The sequence below is a fragment of the Barbus barbus genome (genome assembly GCF_936440315.1).
Source record: "Barbus barbus genome assembly, chromosome: 48".
Lineage (NCBI taxonomy): Eukaryota > Metazoa > Chordata > Actinopteri > Cypriniformes > Cyprinidae > Barbus > Barbus barbus.
In genome coordinates, this window is record NC_136726.1 from 24,261,305 (window position 1) to 24,282,848 (window position 21,544).

General features: G+C 43.3%; 1 protein-coding gene across 1 annotated transcript in view; it reads right to left on the reverse strand.

Annotated features, from left to right (window-relative positions):
- Positions 1 to 851: 851 nt before the first annotated feature.
- The window catches only part of LOC306867050 (cingulin-like protein 1), a gene marked incomplete at its 5' end in the record, with an annotated part of 32,899 nt that continues 12,206 nt past the window's right edge, over positions 852 to 21,544 (reverse strand). The window contains 8 exons of the mRNA XM_079412514.1: positions 852 to 2,113; positions 7,183 to 7,291; positions 7,367 to 7,491; positions 16,398 to 16,481; positions 17,701 to 17,790; positions 17,987 to 18,130; positions 18,218 to 18,388; positions 18,582 to 18,734. Of these exons, the coding sequence (XP_079268640.1) occupies positions 1,895 to 2,113; positions 7,183 to 7,291; positions 7,367 to 7,491; positions 16,398 to 16,481; positions 17,701 to 17,790; positions 17,987 to 18,130; positions 18,218 to 18,388; positions 18,582 to 18,734 (1,095 nt within the window). The 3' untranslated portion in view covers positions 852 to 1,894. The remainder of the gene's footprint in view (positions 2,114 to 7,182; positions 7,292 to 7,366; positions 7,492 to 16,397; positions 16,482 to 17,700; positions 17,791 to 17,986; positions 18,131 to 18,217; positions 18,389 to 18,581; positions 18,735 to 21,544) is intronic.

The window sequence follows — 21,544 nt, forward strand, 5'->3', positions numbered from 1 at the left end:
TGGGTAAGATTTAAAGAAATTAAAACTTTTATTTATGAAGGATGCATTAAATTGATCAAAAGTGTCAGTAAAGAAATGTATAATGTTGCAAAAGATTTATATTTCAAATAAATGCTGTTCTTCTTTCTATTCATCTGTGAATCCTGAGAAATAATGTGTGTCACAGTTTAACAGTTTTACTGTCACATTGGTTCCTGCTAGTCCTTTCTTTTCATGTCATAACCTTTGCCCTATCATTAGGGGGCACTCTGTATTATGAGTTGCTCATTTGCCTAAAAGGGGGGAAAGAAGTAGCATTAGGCAGGAAGTAGTGTGCCAAGTACAGGGAATGTCTTCTCCTTTGCTGGTGCCCTGGTTCGAGGAACAATTTGTTCTTACTCTCAAATGTAAGGCAATGCTTTGTACATATGTAGAGTTTGTATATATGCTTACTGTTATGGGTACGCACTAAACATGTGTTGATTGTATGTTTGTTTAAATGCAGCGGGTTCTTGTATGAGAGAGGAAACAGCACAGATATAAACAGGACCTACACAAACAGGACTAATTGTGTTCATCCAACCCATCTACTCATCATCTTATTCTATGGTCAACAAACGGATGAATTGTTTGCTGATTGATTCCTCATTGCTTCACTTAAGAACTGCTGGTCTCATTTTCCACTCTAAAGACTGATCTCACTATGACAAAATGCTATTATGAACCATGAACTGATGGACTTGCTGGAATTAACTGATGTTTCCTCAACTCTAGAAGACTTCGTGTGCTGATGTTTGGACGTGTTGATGTGAATGTGTGACTCACAGCTTGCATTTAATACACATGGCTCACTGAAATGAATTAGTCTCTGTGGTCCCTCAATCTTTATGTGACATCAAAAGTTAGGTATTACAACAGTTTCCACAACAATATTGAGCAGCACAACTGTGTTCAACATTGATAATAATCAGAAATGTTTGTTGATCAGTAAATCAGTATATTATTATGATTTCTGAAGATCATGTGACACTGAAGACTGGAGTAATGATGCTGAAAATACAACTGCAGATCACAGAAATACATTACAGTTTAACACATATTCACATAGAAAACAGCTGTTTTAAATAACAATAATATTTCACTGTTTTTACTGTATTTATGATTAAATAAATTTACCCTTATTGTGCAAAAGAAACTTCTATCAGCCCCAAACTTTTAAATGTATACCAAGGTAATGATGGTGTGTGTGTGTGTGTGTGTGTGTGTGTGTATACAATATTATATATAAACAGTGGTCCCAAATGATTATAACACTAGTATTATCAGCAGCTAAAAATGGTGTTAAGTCAGTTATTTCTATCTTTTGCTGTAGTGTGTCACTTTACATTTCCAAACATTCATTTAGCCATTAATAATAATAATCCAGTGAGATGTTTGAGATCTGATCTGATCATCATCAGTCTGTCTGGAATGACATGAAGAAACAGAACAAACTGAGACTAAATCCAGAAGAACTGTGTCTCCAAGACGCTTCAAGAAACCTGCTGTAAAGCTGCAGAACTGTTAGAAGTTTTAGGCACTTGTGTAAAATGCTGTAAAATGAGGATACTGTCAAAAATATTGTCATAAATAGATTTTCTTTATCAGTTAACTTCTATGAACTAAATGAAATCAACATTTGTGTTTAAAGCAGCTTTTGTCCTCGGTGCTCTTGAGCAGAGTTTCTCAAGGGCTTTGCAGGGAGACTGTCATGTGACCAGCAGCTTCACTACTGTAAAATAATCCAACTGTTCAGCAATTAATTCACGTCTAGTGTCAAGTCAGTCTCATCTTCATCATCGTCATCTTCATCAGCTGGAGTCTGAGCTTTATTGGGTCTCGTGTTGCGCCTGCAGATGTTCAGAAGGGTCAAAGGTCAGAGTGTGTGTGCGCGTGTTTCTGTGTGTGTATGTATACTGTGTGTGTGTGACCTGATGTGGTTGCGCAGGCTGCAGATCTCGGTCTTGAGCTGGTCACTGATCTCTTGCTGTTCCTCCACGTCTCTCTGCAGCTTCTTCCTGCTGTTCTCCAGCCTCTCGATCTCCTCCTCGGCCTCGTCCAGCTGACGCTTCAGGGCTTTCAGACGCAGAGACAGCTGCACACACACAGACACACACAGACAAAGATGCCAACGCACACACACACAGACACACACGCACAAACACAGACACACACAATGCACACACACAACGCACACACAGACACAGATGCACACGCACAAACACACACACAGACACACATGCACAAACACAGACACACACAATGCACACACACACACAACGCACACACAGACACAGATGCACACGCACAAACACAGACGCACAGACACACACACACACACACACACAAACACAACGCACACACAGATGCACGCGCACAAACACAGACGCACAGACACACACACATACAAACACACACAGACACACATGCGCACAAACACACACAAACACACAAACAAACACATACACACAAACACAGACACAAACACACAAACACAGACACAATGCTTTCTTTTTTAGATAGTTCACTATAATTTTCTGCAATAGTGTTTGATATTTCTACTTCATGGGTTTTTATACCAAAAATACTGTAAAATTATGGTATTCTGGAAAGTTTTAGTATATTTACATTGAATAAATTGATTATATTTATGGACGTCATAAGTCAATATATTGCTAAATTTGTCTGAATTATAAAATGCAAATACCAATGTTCTTCCTCAGTACTTTTGTCTTGTTTTCCAGCACAAATGTCTAAACATTCATAAAGATAATTTTGCTTGAGAAGCAAAATAGCAAACTTAGAAAAACAAATTTATCAATACATCAAAATTAAATAAGTGTATGCTTTATACTGAATATTTGCTTTAAATTCAGAAAAGATTATCTCGAAGGGAAATCAAGTCTACTCTTCTGATCTGATATTTGTCCTTTTTTGCAGCAAAAACTCCCTTAATTTTGATTACTTTATATGCTGTTTAGCATCTCTATGAATGTATCATAATTTACAGATTTTTTTAAATCATTATTAGCCATTTCTCAATACTTCAGTCACTTTTTCTAAATTCGTCACATATTTCTTCTAACCCTGACTGAGTTTGTCGCAGCAGTAAGTTTCACATGTGAAATGCATTAAAACTAGGGGTGTGAGATATTGACAATAAATACCACAATATTTGGGGGGATTTGTGCTGGTTTCTTGGTTGGTTTAAGCCCGTCACGGATAAATCAATATAACACTAAACCGCCAGTAGGTGGCATCAAGTCCCAGTCTTACAGTTTTCTACAATCACTTTGCTACTATTTTCAGAACCTTGATGTCATTTTTCACAACTCTAGACACAAAACTCACAACCAATGATCAAAATGCACATTTTTCAAAACTCTAACCCTTTTCTCAATTGCTTGGATACAATACACATAAAACTTAGATCATTTGTTCATTCAACAAAAATCACGGTAACACTTTATTTTGATAGTCCACTTTAGACATTCTACTAACAGGAAGTAACTTTGCAACTACATGTCAACTAGCAGTCATTAGAGTATTAGTAGACTGTCTGCTTATTATCTTCTAACACTTTATTTTGATGGGTCCACAGCATACAACATACTGACTATGAGAAACTTTGCAAGTATATGTTAACTTATTCTACTAACCCTAAACCTACCCTACTGAGAGTTAGTAGACATGTAGTTTCAAATGAATGAGAATTAGTTGACATGTAGTTGACACATTGTTACAAAGTTACTTATAGTTAGTAGAATGTCTAAAGTGGACTATCGAAATAAAGTGTAACCAAAATCACCTGTTCAGTATGACACAATTTAACATCAAAGTACTACTATTTCAAAAGGCAATTCACACATTACATTTCAAATGAGTGTCTATTCATTTCCTTACAATGATCTAACTATCAATTGATACAACTGCTCAACATGATAAGTAACTGTTGCATTACTCTTAATGCATAGTTGTATGGAAACAGACAAACAATCTTCCATGTTTAAATCATGAAAGTTTCAAGATACTGTAACGAGATTCATTGTTACCAATTAGCGTGGAGCATGAACCAATTAGACTACAATATCCATGGATGTAGCCTAATATTTTATTATAATGCTTCATCAGACACTGTGTCTATGGTCCCAAATACTGTACCACCTTTTCAGACTATTTACAGTATTGACAGTACTGCACTGTATAGATGCAGGCCCTTGTAATCGCTTGTCCAATTCTGCCAACTCGTTACTGATGACTGAGTGCACATTGTGGAATGAGTATATAAAGAGTTGATTGGGATCCAATTGCAAGAGCATAGTGATACGTAACATGGAGCCAGCAGGTGATCAGGTCACAATGGAGGTCAAGCAGTGGTGGGAGGAAGACGAGGAAGACGTGTTGGTCAAAGGAATGGCAGGGGACAGGCACCCCTTCTGAGAGGTGGTCGTGGGCCTCGTTTGAGAGGTGCGGGGGAACGTGGTAGAGGACAGGCGCCCCTTCTGAGAGGTGGTCGTGGGCCTCGTTTGAGAGGTGCGGGGGAACGTGGTAGAGGACAGGCGCCCCTTCTGAGAGGTGGTCGTGGGCCTCGTTTGAGAGGTGCGGGGGAACGTGGTACAGGACAGGCGTCCCTTCTGAGAGGTGGTCGTGGGCCTCGTTTGAGAGGTGTGGGGGAACGTGGTAGAGGACAGGCACCCCTTCTGAGAGGTGGTCGTGGGCCTCGTTTGAGAGGTGTGGGGGAACGTGGTAGAGGACAGGCGCCCCTTCTGAGAGGTGGTCGTGGGCCTCGTTTGAGAGGTGCGGGGGAACGTGGTAGAGGACATGCGCCCCTTCTGAGAGGTGGTCACGGGCCTCGTTTGAGAGGTGCGGGGGAACGTGGTAGAGGACAGGCGCCCCTTCTGAGAGGTGGTCGTGGGTCTCGTTTGAGAGGTGCGGGGGAACGTGGTAGAGGAGAGGCGCCCCTTCTGAGAGGTGGTCGCGGGCCTCGTTTGAGAGGTGCGGGGGAACGTGGTAGAGGACAGGCGCCCCTTCTGAGAGGTGGTCGTGGGCCTCGTTTGAGAGGTGCGGGGGAACGTGGTAGAGGAGAGGCGCCCCTTCTGAGAGGTGGTCGCGGGCCTCGTTTGAGAGGTGCGGGGGAACGTGGTAGAGGAGAGGCGCCCCTTCTGAGAGGTGGTCGTGGGCCTCGTTTGAGAGGTGCGGGGGAACGTGGTAGAGGACAAGGCCATGGACCAAGACAGCGGCAGCAACAGCAAGAGCAGGCTGTGGTCGATTTGCTTCGGGCCAGAAGTGATATTCGCCTTACAGAATTTCACCAGCATATCTTGGACAATGAAGACATGTTCAACAATGTGGGATCCATAAGTTTGCCGACTATTGCACGCATACTGAAAAGGCACCAGGTATCTATAAAACAACTATACCGTGTGCCTTTCGAAAGAAATGCAGACAGAGTGAAGCAAATGAGGACTGAGTATGTTCAGGTAAGTTCAGTTTCAAGATGGCTGTTGTAAAAACATTTCCAAAAATTCTACTGTCACGTTCCCTCTCGGGATACAAGGAGCGCGGAGACGTGGAGGTATCAATAAACCCTTTTATTGAACACACAATGAGACGAGGAGCTTGGGGAGAGACGAACATCAAATGACGTTACTGACGATAAGACCGGACACAGGGGCTAGGAAACACAGGGCTTATAAACACTAGGAAAACAAGGAACAGGTGTGGACTAATCAAACACAGGGCTAGGGACTAATTAAACTAATGAAGACAAACGAGGACAGGAACAGGAAGGCCAAATATGGGCACGGGAGGAGGGGAAACACAAGACAAGGACTGACATCTACATTGTACAGTAATCTCTAAATCTTTCCAAAATGTATTTTTAGAGGGTGATGGAGCTGGATGCTGATGACGACCATCACAAATTAATATTTGGATGATACGAACAATGACACAGTGAAACTATCGGTTGCTTGTGTGTGGGTGATCTATAGTTGTTTCAATGGTATTTCATAGTAAATTTGTTTTTTGAACCAATGATTGTGCAAGATTTCTTTAAAGATGTGAATGCACAATGCAATGTTTTGAACATTAGACAGCCTGTGTTACAAGTGATAACGTTTTGTGTCTAGAGTTGTGAAAAATGACATCAAGTTTCTGAAAATAGTAGCAAAGTGATTGTAAAAAACTGTAAATGATTCACTGAATCATGCATTCAAACGATTTGCTCAAAATGACTTATTCATTTAGAAACAATGCAAATTACTGTCTTTATGAATGGATCATGGAAACACTGACTTAAATGATTAGTTCAAAAACAGATTCACTCAGGAACGAAACACTACAGTGCTCTGACGAAACTGAAATAAAGAGACAATACTGAGTCTAAAATGTAACTCACTCACTATGAACTTCTTGTTTTTTAGAAGTGTTTTATAAAATAAATATCTCGTTTGTGATTGCACTGATGTGCTAATATTCAGGAAAATAGCACTCTTGTGTACAGTGATATTACAAAACAATATCAGATCTTACTATAAAAACCACACAGGGATATTTTTTGCTTTCATAACTTGAATTATATATTTTCTTCATAACACTAGCAAAGACTGTCACATAACAAACACACTTTCTGTTTATAAAACAATACAGTAATGTCTGTCATGTTCAGACTGACTTCATTCTTCAGCTGGTGATGAAGCAGAAAGACTAACACTGTGATCAGCCACATCTAATCATTTACATAGCATTTCTTTTCTTGATATTTCTATATTTCATTATGGTTTTACTGTAGAAATGCAGCACATTTGTATATTCTTCGGGTTTTATTTACATTTGAACATTTGAACAATTGCTTTGTGAGGAGTGTGTAAACAAGCCTGTAGGTTCATTTGAGGAGTTTGGGTGGGTTTTGGGTCTGAATGTGAAAACAGTTCATGTGTTTTTTTGTAAAGATGTTTGATCCAGTTTATCCACACAGATGCTGCTGTGCTTCACTGTGTGAGGAGTTTTGAAAAACTGACCCGAGTGTTGAGAAATGGGTTCAAGCGATTGGACAAAACTGTACGAATGTGGAAAACAAGACTGAAATACTGAAGAAGGACCTGATTATTTGCAGTTATCTATGTCTGGGAGGAGAAAGGAGCACTGATTCTGTAAGCTCACCTGGTCTCTCTGGTCCTGCAGCGAGAGCTTCTCCTCTTCCAGATGCAGCGTCAGTTCCTTCATGCGGCGCTCCAGCCTGCGGTTCATCTGCTGCAGCTCGCTCTTCTCTCTGAGCACAGACAGAGAACAGAGTGTCAGAGCAGAGGAGACGCAGTGAATCAGAAGTCTGTGTGTGTCTCCTCACTTCTCCTCTCCCAGCAGCCTCTCCTCCAGCTCCTGCAGGTGCAGCTGCAGTTTGGAGACAACAGCATCCTGCCCGACACGCTGAGATCCCTCCAGCTGCGACACGCGGCCGCGCAGATCCTTATTCTGCAGGACAGCAAACAACTCCACTCTCAGTACAAACACTTACAGGTGCATCTCAGAAAATTAGAATATGGTGAAAAAGTTCATTTTTTCTTGTAACATTTCAAAAAGTGAAACTTTCATATATTTTAATTTCATTACATGTAAAGTAAAACACTTCAAAAGTGTTTTTGTTTTAATTTTGATGATTAGAGCTTACAGCTCATGAAAGTCAAAAATCAGTATCTCAAAATATTAGAATATTTACATTTGAGTTTCAATTAATGACCATCCCTACAGTATAAATTCAGGGTCTCTCTTGTTCTTTGAAACCACAATAATGGGGAAGACTGCTGACTTGGCAATGATCCAGAAGACAATCCCTGACACCCTCCACAAAGAGGGAAAGTCACAGAGGGTCATTACTGAAAGGTGTGGCTGTTTACAGAGTGCTGTATCAAAGCATATTAAATGCAAAGTTGACTGGAAGGAAGAAATTGGGTAGGAAAAGGTGCACAAGCAACAGGGATCACCGTAAGCTTGAGAATACTGTCAAGCAAAGCTGATTTTAGAGCACTTTATGCTTCCATTTGCTGACAAGCTTTATGGAGATGCTGATTTGCTTTTCCAGCAGGACTTTAGCACCTGCCCACACTGCCAAAAACACTTCCAAGTGGTTTGCTGACCATGATATTACTGTGCTTGATTGGCCCGCCAACTCACCTGACCTGAACTCCATATGGAATTTATGGGATATTTTCAAGAGAAAGATGATCCAACAATACAGACGAGCTGAAGGCTCAATAGTGCCTCAGCAGTGCCACAGGCTGATCGCTTCCATGCCATTCGTCACTGATGCTGGAGTTTGTGCTAAAGGAGCCCCGGCCAAGTATTGAGTGCAGAAATAAACATACTTTAAAGAACTTGAACTTTTCTGTTTGGCAAATCCTTTTTTTGATTGATCTTAGGAAATATATGTTTCCATTTTGATCATTAGAGCTTACAGCTCAGGAAAGTCAAAAATCAGTATCTCAAAATATTAGAATATCAGAATCATTCTGATTCTGATTCTGATTCTGATATTCTAATATTTTGAGATACTGATTTTTGACTTTCCTGAGCTGTAAGCTCTATTGATCAAAATTGAAACAAAACAACATGTCTCAAGTCCACAACAATCATACCGGTACCAAAGAAATCACCTGTGTCCTGTCTCAATGACTACCGTCCCATAGCACTGACTCCAATCATGATGAAGTGCTTTGAGAGGCTAGTCATGCACAACATCAAAACCAGCCTCCACAACACACTCGACCCGCTCCAGTTTGCATACCGTCCAAACCGCTCTACGGACGATGCAATTTCCTCCACCCTCCACCTGGCTCTTACCCACCTAGAAAATAAAGACTCCTATATTAGAATGCTGTTCATTGACTTCAGCTCGGCATTCAACACAATAATCCCACAACAGCTCATAAATAAATTAAGCCTGCTGGGCCTTAACAATTCCCTGTGTAATTGGATCCTGGACTTTCTAACCGGAAGACCTCAGTCAGTCCGTGTCGGCCACAACACCTCGAGCACTACCACACTAAGCACAGGGGCCCCACAAGGCTGTGTGCTCAGCCCGCTGCTCTTCACACTGCTGACCCACGACTGCACTGCCAAGTTCAGCTCCAACCACATCATCAAGTTTGCTGATAACACAGTGGTAGGTCTCATCAGCAACAACAATGAAACGCACTGCAGAGAGGAAGTGGCACAGCTGGCTGAATGGTGTGGCACCAACAATCTGCCCCTCAATGTGGAGAAGACAAAGGAGGTTGTGATGGACTTCAGAAAAAACTCTGTTGACCACCCCCCACTGACCATCGACAGCTCGAATGTGGAGAGAGTCAGCAGCACTAAATTCCTGGGGGTGCACATCACAGAGGATCTCACCTGGACCACCAACACCATGTCACTCTCCAAAAAGGCACAACAGCGCCTACACTTTCTCCGCCGGCTGAAAAGAGCAAGTCTCCCTCCACCCATCCTCACCACATTCTACAGAGGCACCATTGAGAGTGTGCTGACCAGCTGCATCACTGTCTGGTACGGGAACTGCAGTGCTGCTGACCGCAAGACCCTCCAGCGGACAGTGAACACAGCTGCAAAGATCATCGGTGCCCCTCTCCCCTCCATCCTGGACATTTTCCTTACACGATGCTCCAGCAAAACCAACAGCATCGTGAAGGACTCCACCCATCCCTCCCACAGTCTCTTCCAGCTCCTACCATCAGGAAGACGGTACCGGAGCATCAGAGCCCGCTCCGCCAGACTGCTCAACAGCTTTTTCCCCCAGGCTGTGAGAGCCCGGAACTCAAACCACCCCGCCCCCCTCTGAAACCCCATGCAAACCCCTACCTCCTGAAACATGGAGTTAAATCTGTCAGTAGATTAGTTGTGTATAGGTTTATAGTGTTTTTTTTTGTTTTTTTTTCCTCATTGTTGTATGTCTGTATTTATGTAGCACCGTGGTCCTGCGTGGCACGACATTTTGTTCCACTGTATGTCCCCACATGTAGCGGAATGACAATAAAGCTCAACTTGACTTGACTTGACTTAAAACAACAATTACGATATTATCGCAGACCATGCATATCGCACACCCCTATACTGTTTCGATTTTTAGAATGCATTGTCTTCTTATTGATCCACCAGTTCACATTTAAAGCTCTACGTGTGTGCAGGGTAAAAACATGGGTAGATTTTTGCATTTGTCTGAACTCTGAACAAAACAACAGTTTTATTGAAATATATAACTGTTTCCCTGGTAATGCTGTACACAAACTTCTTTTTTTTTTTCTAAAATGGCGGCGCGCACAATCGCAGCGGCTTCTCTCTCTCCCGACAGAACGGTGTTTTCGTGTTTTTTGTCTTGTTAGTCGCAATGTTTTTGCACATCTTCGTCTCGTCTACCTGTCTGTAAGCGCGCATACAGTCGTGAGTTTCTGCTCGATGTCGGCAGAATCACATTTTTTGAGTTAAACTCAGCACACGCCGAAGAGCTGCGGGACCTCGGTATGTTCCGAAAGCCTACTCCATCACCGACCCCCACTACTGCATCTCGCCCACAGCAGAGGCGCTACAAGCGGCGTGAGAGGAAGCAGAAGAGGGGTAAGCGCGGAGGTATCCGAGCTAGGCTAGCGGCCAACCCACACAAGCCAGCTATCCCCACCATCGTACTGGCGAACGTACGCTCTTTGGACAATAAACTGGACTACATCCGACTACTCCGCTCCACTCAGAGGACTGTAAGAGACTGTTGTGTTTTTGTGTTTACGGAAACATGGCTTAACAACAGCGTACCGGACTGCGCCATACAGCTCGACCAGCTAACATGCTATCGAGCTGACAGAGCTCTCGTCGAGGGAGGTAAGATCTGCGGCGGCGGCCTTTGTGTTTACATCGATGATGCATGGTGTCGCGACGCTGTTGTGGTCTGCAAACACTGCTCACCCCTGGTGGAGTTCATGATTATTACGTGCCGGCCGTTCTATCTACCGAGGGAATATTCAGCCATACTGCTAGTTGCTGTATACATCCCTCCCAGCTCCAACAACAACATCAGGAGTGAGGCTGTAGCGGCATATACTCAAAAACAATCCAAAAGCCGCAGCAGGCTAAGACACGAGGAGATTATACTAAAGACGCGTCACACTGAAGCATTACATCTGATGTTATTTTTATTACTCCGTTTCACCAGCAGAAAGAACAAACACCAATCACTTACTTTGGTAGATGCATTCAGTCGAGGGAAGATACATCAAAGAACGCACAGTAACAGATAGTGATGGTAGTAACGTCATTGACAGTAGTGACGGTCAAAAGAAAGTTTTTCCCCATGCTCACCCTGCAGCCATGCTCCAAACAACCCGCCATGCCCCACAGGTGAACACACGCGCTAATATACACACCACACCCACTTACGGTGCCATAGTTACAAATGACGTCACACCGCGCGTGCATATACACAACAGTATAGAAGGAAAGAAGAAATATCACAACAGACTAATCAAACCCGATATATGGCTCCTACAGAGGCGCTAAATGAACTGTACCAGCACACCAGTGAGCAGCAGACAGCCCACCCAGATGCTTTTCTCATCTTGGCCGGGGATTTCAACCACGCAGACTTAAAGAGTGTGTTCCCAAAAATACATCAACACATAGACTTTCCAACAAGGGGAAAAAATACCCTGGACTTTGTTTACACCACCCAGAGAGGAGCATACAAGGCCCTCCCCCTCCCCCACCTCGGAGCCTCAGACCACATCACTGTCATGCTAATGCCTGCATACAGACCGCTCGTCAAAGCCATCAAACCAATACACAAACAGATTCAAGTGTGGCCGGAAGGGTCGTCAGAGGCACTTCAAGACTGTTTTGACACCACTGACTGGAATATGTTTAAACAGGCTGCCACATACAACAACACTACAGACCTCCAAGAGTACTCAGAGACTGTCACTGCCTACATCTCCAAGTGCATTGATGATGTAACAGTCACAAAGTCCATCACTGTCCGGGCCAACCAGAAGCCGTGGATGACAGGGGAAGTCTACAGACTGCTGAAGGCTCGGAACGCTGCCTTTAGAGCTGGAGATGAGGAGGGCCTGAAGACAGCTAGGGCCAACCTATCCCGCGGCATCAGAGAGGCCAAGAGACAGTACTCCAGGAGGATAGCCCATCGTTTCAGCGACAGCAGAGACTCTCAGAGCTTGTGGCTGGGGATACAGACCATTACGGACTACAAGCCCCCACCACAGACCTGTGACAGCACCATCCCCCTGCTGAACGAGCTGAATGCCTTCTTTGCTCGCTTTGAGGCACAAAACAGCACCACTGCACAGAAGACTCCACCTCCTCCCGGCGACCAGGTGATGACGCTGTCCCCGGACAGTGTGAGGAGATCCCTCAGCAGGATCAATGCACGCAAAGCTCTGGGTCCTGACAACATTCCTGGGCGTGTACTGAGAGACTGTGCAGTGGAACTCACTGATGTCTTCACAGACATCTTCAACATCTCACTAAATCAGGCCATTGTCCCCACATGCTTCAAAGCTACCACCATCATTCCAGTCCCGAAGAAGTCATCTCCATCCTGTTTCAATGACTACCGTCCAATAGCACTCACTCCTATTCTCATGAAGTGCTTTGAACGGCTAGTCATGCACCACATCAAGTCTGTCCTCCCCCCCTCACTTGACCCCTTCCAGTTTGCATATAGGTCCAACCGCTCGACCGATGATGCCATCGCCACTGCCCTCCACCCAGCCCTCACACATCTGGACAAAAAAGACTCATATGTCAGGATGCTGTTCATAGACTTCAGTTCAGCATTCAACACAATCATCCCTCAACAGCTCACACACAAACTGGTCCTGCTGGGGCTCAACACCTCTCTGTGCAACTGGCTGTTGGACTTCCTGACCAGGAGACCTCAAGCAGTACGGGTTGGCAGTAACACATCCAGCACCATCACACTGAACACTGGGGCCCCCCAAGGATGTGTGCTGAGCCCCCTCCTCTTCACTCTGCTGACCCACGACTGCACACCATCACACAACTCTAACCTGATCATTAAGTTTGCGGATGACACAACTGTGGTGGGTCTCATTAGCAACAGAGATGAGACAAACTACAGGAGCGAGGTGAGCCGCCTGGCCGGGTGGTGCAGTGACAACAATTTCTCTCTGAATGTGGAGAAGACGAAGGAGATTGTTGTTGACTTCAGGAGAGTACACACTCAGCATGCCCCTCTGACCATCAACGGTGCGACTGTGGAGCGACCGCAAAGCCCTCCACATTGCAGGTGACACACAGCTTCTCCAGTCTGCTGCCATCAGGGAGGAGACTGCAGAGTCTCCAGGCGAGGACCAGCAGACTGAAGGACAGCTTCATACATCAGGCTGTCAGGAAGCTGAACTCCCTCCCGTCCCTGACCCCCCTCCCCTCTTTTTACCCCATGCAACACTGAACTCTGACACTATGAGACCCCCCCCCCCCCCCCCCCCGGCTCCCCGCACCCCCAGGACCAGCCACCCCCACCTACTTACAAACTGTGACCAGCACCTCTCACTTGTGCAGCATTGGACTGATCACTACCTCATCCAGCATTGACTGCAAACTACCTCCTCGGATAGTCTCATAAAAAGACTGTTCTCCTGTCAATTTAACAGACTGACAAGCTCTTTTTGCACTACACACATATCTGCACAGTTTTGGTTTATTTAACTGGTTTGCACTCCATCTATTCTGCCATGTGCCTTATGTCACTTTATCTATCTTTTTCATTTTTCTACAATGTTCTCAGATTGATAAGCTCTTTTTGCACTACAAATATATCTGCACAGTTTTGTTTTTTTAGTTTTGTTTTTATTTAACTGGTTTGCACTATCTGCCATGCGCCTTATGCCACTTTATCTATTTCTTTATTTTTTTTCTACAATGTCCTTACTTGTATAGATATAGAGTTGTATGTACATATGTTTAAACCGTATTATCTGTATTTGAACGTGTTTAATGTTAACTGTTTACACCAAGGGTCTGAGGGTAACGCAATTTCAATTCTCTGTATGTATGTGCTGTACATGTGGAAGAATTGACAATAAAGCAGACTTGACTTGACTTGACTTGACAAAGCAGCGCAGCAACAGACTTTGAACGTGCAGCGCTCATGTTTATTTTAAGAAATCATAGCCTTTTGAACTTTAATTCAGCCATATCGCAATTCTGGTCTTTCCATCCCCAAATTTAAGACCTCTTGAAATCATAATTAAGACTTTCTTGTACAATTTAGACTTTTTAAGACTTTTTTAAGACCCGCGGAAACCCTGTTACAGAAAAGCCTTAACACTTCTAGATCTGTCTCAATGGTAGTGTAAAACAAAAACCCTTTTTACCCTGTCAAAAACAGCTCTTTTCAGAGCAAGCTATTTTGTAGCATTTTCCTTTAAATGCAAATGAGCTCTGCTGACTCCGCCCTCTCTTCCAAGCCGTTCTCTGAGGGACTGTTTACTTTAAGACTAGTTCACACTACAGGATTTTAAGCTTGATTTAAGCCCGATTTGCAAGTTAACGAGCTCGCCGACAGGTCGGGCTGTAATCGGGGAAAATCAGTGGCTGATCGGCGGTCCGCAGTCTTTATGTGTGAATCACACAGCGATGCATCAAAGAGGCTCGCTGACGCGTCGCAGATGCCAAACAAATATCTAGCATGCCATATATCTGGACCGGTCTCGACATCATGTGGTGTCAGGTATCGTGACGAGCTACAGCCAATGAAAGAGCAAGGCATGGGTTGAGGTCACCGGAAGAAAAGCAACAACAGCAACTTGGCTTAAAGAAAAGTTAGGCTTTTATTTTTGCACATAAAACTTGCATCGATCTATAGAATGTGTGGAAGATGTTTCGTAATACAGGGCGTCTTTCACTCTCTTTCACGAGCTTTTGGCTGCTATATTTTTTTATTAACCACCAGATGGTGCTGTTTTTGACACACTCGAAGCTTTGAATCTTATCCCGAAAACAGTCAGAGGAAAGCCTCAGTGCATCACGAGGCTTCATTTGCCCTTCACTACCGTTCCAATTCTCGTGTGTGACGTGGTTTAGGGACTGAATAGAGTCGTTGGGTGACAGAGTTGTTGTCAGCTCGTGTAGTGTGTAACCCTTGGTTGCGGATCATTTACATAGTCACGTAGTGTGAACACCACGACGACTTAAAGACAGACAATCAAGTCATGTAGTCTGAACAGCACAGCGATCTGCCGACGTGTAAAGTCGTGTAGTGTGAAGATTCCTCGTGAAACTTGTTAATTAGTACATTATAAGTAAAGGCGATTTGCAAAGATTTATTAAAAACCCTTATACTCACTTCTTTTGTAAGTGAAGCTGGATCACAAATGATTAACGCGAACAGACGCATTTAGATAGATCGGGGGTACATTCCCTTCAGAAACAAATGAAATGTTTTCAGTGGCTCAGATGTCAGGAGTAAATGACGACTGCTTTATTCATTATTACATCCAACAACAGAACACCTCAATCACTTAATCTGAGACATTCTGGTCTACTCCTGCTCCGGCGTGGAAACAATGGAGGACTGATGACAGCTCACTTAGGGCGGGTCTAAGGTAAGACGCCAGTCCAGTCTGTACTGAAAAGCTACTGTCAATCAAAAGATTGTGGGAGGGGCCTGTCAGACTTCTCATCTGAGATCGGCTAGATATGAGAAAGGGGAAATAATTTAAAGAGATTAAAAAAAAAAAAAACACTGGGTGGATTTCTATCATTATAGGGTGGTTGTGTACACACACTGCCAAAACATTTCAGTTCAAACAACTTGTAAAAGTGCACGTAGCATCCGATGACACCTTTAAGCTAACTGAGACTTGGTAAAGCACTTGCATATTATTGCTCTTTTGTTGATTTTGATTGCTTCCATTGTCCTCATTTGTAAGTCACTTTGGATAAAAGCGTCTGCTAAATGACTAAATGTAAATGTATATTAAATGACTCAAGGAAAAGATCTTGGACCACTACTTGCTGAAAGGACCTCCGTTTAATGATGCCAGAAGGTGCTCTTTGGTTGGGTTCAAAAATATATCTATAGAAAAAACGGATCCAAGGCACTTCTTCTGGTTCCAAAATGTTAAAAAGCCTTTATTCAAACATGGCTCACTCAAGAAACATAAAAAAATTGCTGAAACACTGCACACTGATGCATTTCGGCCACCCAGCATTCTTCAGAGTGTGTCAGATACAAAACTGATCACAGGTGTAGATATAATCAATTGCTCAGTAGAAAAGGAAGATACCAAAATAACCATTAATGGGGGGTATATTAAATGACATTTATATTCATATATGTGAGTGAAGTCATTCACCTGTCGCTCCAGACGGATCTTGTCACATTCCAGCTCGTGTCGAGCAGCTCGTTCCTGCAGCAGCTCCGCTCTCACCTGTTCTATCTGACACACACACACACACACACACACACACACTTATAACACACACATACACATAACACACACATACACACACACACAAACACAACTGCTCCATCTGACACACACACACACACACACTTATAACACACACACATAACACACACATACGCATAACACACACACATAACACACACACACACACACAACTGCTCCATCTGACACACAAACACACACACATAACACACATCTGCTCCATCTGACACACACACATATAACACACACACATAACACAAACCTGCTCCATCTGACACACACACATATACGCACACACACACTCACTCACTCACTCTCTCTCTCACACACACACACACACACATATATATAACACACGCACATATGAACACACTGGTTTTCATGGATTCAGCATTCATCACACTCTCTCTACGGTATTCATGTATCATAACTGCGCTTGTCATGATTCATGTAAGTGTGAGTGTGAGTGTGTGTGTGTGTGTTTATGTGGTTTATGAGGACACAAATGTGTATAATGACATGGGTAGGACAGAGGTATTACAATATGAAGGTGGTTTATGAGGTCACTGCCTATGCCCTCACAGGAAAATTTGTGCATTTTTAGATTTTTTAAGCCTTTTGAATTACGGGGACATAGGCAGTGTCCTCATAAACCACCTTCATATTGTAATACCTCTGTCATACCCATGTCATTATACAAATTTGTGTCCTCATAAACCACATAAACATGTGTTTATGTGGTTTAACATGTGTGTTCTTGTTTATCCTACACTGTGAGGACCAAATGTACCAAGGATAGTAAGACCTGAAATTCTTGACATTATAGGGAATCTAGGGATCGGCACTGAATCATCAGTGAATTGACTTTAACTGGAAAAATAACTCTTTGTCATTGTCCTCTTGCATTATTGACAAACTATTTTCTTGTTTAATACTGTAAAGCTGCTTTGACAACCTATATTGTATAAAGTGCTATAGAAATAAAGCTGACTTGATTTGACTGGACTGTGGTCCCCACGAGGGAACAAAATTATTAAAAATAGTGAATGATGTCTATCTGAAAGTGTAAGAATGCAAACAGGTTTTCTGTAAGGGGTAGGTTTAGGGGATAGAAAATATTGTTTGGTTAGTATAAAAGTAATAAGTCTATGGAAATTCCCCACAATTCACAGAAACAAACGTGTGTGTGTGTGTGTGTGAGAGAGACCTGCTCTCGTCCTCGTTCCAGTCTCTTCATGAGCGCGTCTGAGCTGCTGCGCTCCTCTGACACACTCCGCTCCAGCTCACACACTCGCACCTGGACACACAAACACACACACACACACATGCTTCAAACACATGATCTTCTAAAAACAACTGGAGTTAAAGTAAATATTGTGTGTGAGAGAGTGTGTGTGTGTGTATGTGTGTTAAATGTGTCTGTCATCGTGTGTGAGTGTGTGTTTACATGTGACAGTGTATTTGTGTGTGTAGTGTAGTGTGTGTGTGTGTACCTCCATGAGTTTGTTGTGTCTGTCGTCATGTGTGTGTTGTTTTTCCTCCAGCTCTTTTATTCTCTTCTGCAGCTGCTGAGATTTCAGCTCTGCCTCGTTCAGATCAAACTCACAGCGACAGAGTTTCTCCTCCAACACACACCGCTGAACACACACACACACACAAAATATGATGACAGGAACACCAAACAGAGCCAGAGGGTGTGTGTGTGTGTGTGTGTGTGTATATACCTCTCTCTGGTATTCCTGTGCGGCATTTGTGTGTGTCTGTAGTTGTGTGTGTGTGTTGTGTATTTGTGTGTGTAGTGTGTCCAGTTCTCTCTGGCTCTGATCTCTAAGCACGTCCACCTCCTCCTGCAGCCTCTGCGTCTCCTGCTCTGACACCGTCACCACCGTGCTCATCTGCACACACACAAACACACACACACACACATGCACACAAACACAGACACACACACAGACACACACACACACACACATGCACACAAACACAGATACACACACAGACACACACAAAGAGAGACACACACACACACAGAATGAGTGAGATCAGAGCGACTCCTCTATCAGACGTAAGTCATGGGTCTCCTCTCACCTCCTCCTGCAGCCGCTCTAGCACTCGGTCCTGGCTCCTCCTCTCCTCTTCTAACTCACTGCGTCTCCTCTGCAGCTGCTCCATCTGACGACGCTCCTCCTCAAACCGCTCATTCAGCTCACGATGAGCTCGAGTCAACCTGCTCAGCTCACTCTGAGACACAGACCAGACAGTCAACTGGATTTCTACAGCACTTTAAAAATAGTGTAAATAATGCAAACAAAATTCAATTCTGCTGTAAAGCAGCTCTAGAAGGTAGACAAGAGTAAACAGTCAATATTTCAGCTAAAGGAAGTTCATTATTGATTCTGTTCAGTTTAATAAAATTTCTGCAACCCGGAAAATGGAGTGCAGCTGGAGGAAAACAAAACTAGAGGTATTACGTATTGCATGGCAGGAAAGTACCTTATCCTACAGAAAAGTATTAAAAACTGCTAAATCTGATTACTTTTCATCTCTTTTAGAAGAAAACAAACATAACTAAATTTTTTATTCAATACAGTGGCTAAATTAACGAAAAATAAAGCATCGACAGGTGTTGACATTTCCCAACAGCACAGCAGTAATGACTTTATGAACTACTTTAATTCCAAGATTGATACAATTGCTTGATTTAAGCTATCTATTATATAATGTGCTATATAAATACAGTTGTGCTCATAGGATTACATACCCCTTGCAGAATATGCAAATATATTAATAATTTTAACAAAGAGGGATCGTGAAAATTCCATGTTATTTTTATTTAGTACTGTCCTGAATAAGCTATTTCACATAACAGATGTTTACTCCACAAAACAAAATAATAACTGAATTCATAAAAAATGACCCCGTTCAAAAATTTATATACCTTTGAATCTTAATAATCTTAATAAGTTGTTTCCTGGATTATCCACGACTCTTTTTCTGTGTTGTGATAGTTGTTTATGAGTCCCTTGTTGGTTCTGAGCAGTTCAACTGCCTGCTGTTCTTCAGAAAAACCCCACAGCTCCTGCACATTCTTTGGTTTTCTAGCATCTTGTGCATATTTGAACCCTTTCCAACAGTGACTGTATGATTTTGAGATCCATCTTTTCACACTGAGGACAACTGAGGGACTCATACACAACTATTACAAAAGCTGGAAATATTTACTGATGCTCAAGAAGGCATCACAATGGATTAAGAGCCAGGGGGTGTAAACTTTTGAACAGGATGATCTGTAAATTTTTCTTATTTTGTTTAAAGATCATATTTTTTAATTTGGTACTGCACTTAAGAAGCAACATAAATACTTAAATGTTTCCCAGAAGACAAAATAAGTACAATTTACCCTGATCATCCAATTCAAAAAGTTTACACCCCCAGCTCTTAAAGGGTTAGTGAACCCAAAAATGAAAATTAGCCCATGCTTTACTCACCCTCAAAACATATTAGGTGTATATGACTTTCTTCTTTCAGACGAATCCAATCGGGTTATATTAAAAATGATCCTGGCACTTTCAAGCTATAAGATGGCTTTGTTCGGACGCCGTCCGGGTCGCTCCGCTAAGATAGTGTTTTTATCTACTTTTCTACTTAGTTTTACTTTCTCTTTTTACACATCTCACGTCGGCACTGATCACCTATAACAAAAAAACACTTTTGGACATTTTGAAAACCGCTACACCAACCTATTCCAGGACACTTTATCCAGGAATCCAGCATGGCCTCTGGAGATTCTTCGGAACGCAGAGATGAACAATAAACCCCCGAGGTGAAGGATCAAGAAACACCGCGGGAAACACGCTGGGATTCGAGATAGACTCAGGAAAAGGGCTCTCAGTCCTCCCCTTCCGAGCATTCTGCTCGCAAATGTCCAATCCTTGGAGAATAAGATGGACGATCTTAGAGCCAGGATTAGTTTCCAACAGCACATAAGGGACTGTAACATCCTTTGTTTGTCAGAAATGTGGCTTTCGTCCTTGGTCCCGGACACTGCTGTAATGCCAAGTGATAACTTTTCTGTTTTACGGATGGACAGAACAGCAGAGGCCGGTAAATCCAGGGGTGGAGGAGTATGTTTCATGATCAACAAGAAATGGTGTGATCCCAGGAATATCTCCATTCTGTCGCGTTCCTGCTCGCCTCATCTGGAACATCTTTCCATTATTTGCCGCCCATTTTATCTGTCCCGGGAGTTTTCATGGATCATTGTTACTGCTGTGTACATTCCACCACAGGCAGACACCGGCTTGGCTTTGTCTAAGCTTCACAATGTGCTCAGCGGCTACTTTAACAAACATCCTGACGCTGCCTTTATCATCGCGGGGGACTTTAACAAAGCTAACCTCGGACGGGTCATGCCGAACTTTCACCAACATGTATCCTGTCCAACTAGAGAACCAAACACACTGGATCATTGCTTCAAGAATGCCTACAAAGCCCACTCACTACTGGCTTTTGGCAAATCGGACCATGCCGCCATTTTCCTCACACCGGAATATAAACAAAGGCTCGTTCAGGAACCTCCGGTGCAGAGAGTAGTGACGCGCTGGTCCTCCCACTCAGAGGCTATGCTGCAGGCGGCTCTTGATGACGTCGACTGGGACATGTTCCGGGCGAGTTCTTCTGACGTCAGCGAGTTCACGGATGTAGCATTAAGCTTTGTAAACACGCTAACCAAGCAAGCTACAGAAACAATAACGATAAGGACATTCTCCAATCAGAAACCGTGGGTGGACAGAACAATCCGTGCTGCGGTTAACACACGCACTGCCGCTTACAATGAAGCTCTTCTGACCGGGAATATGAGCGAGTACAAAGCATCATGCTATGCTCTCCGACGCGCAGTAAGAGCCGCTAAACACAGATACAGAGAGAGAATTGAGTCTCATTTCCAGCTCAATGTCTCTCGACGGATGTGGCAGGGACTGAGGACCATCTGTGCCTTCGGAAACGAATCCTCCGCGGAGGTGAGAGCAGATCCGTTGCTGGCCGATGAG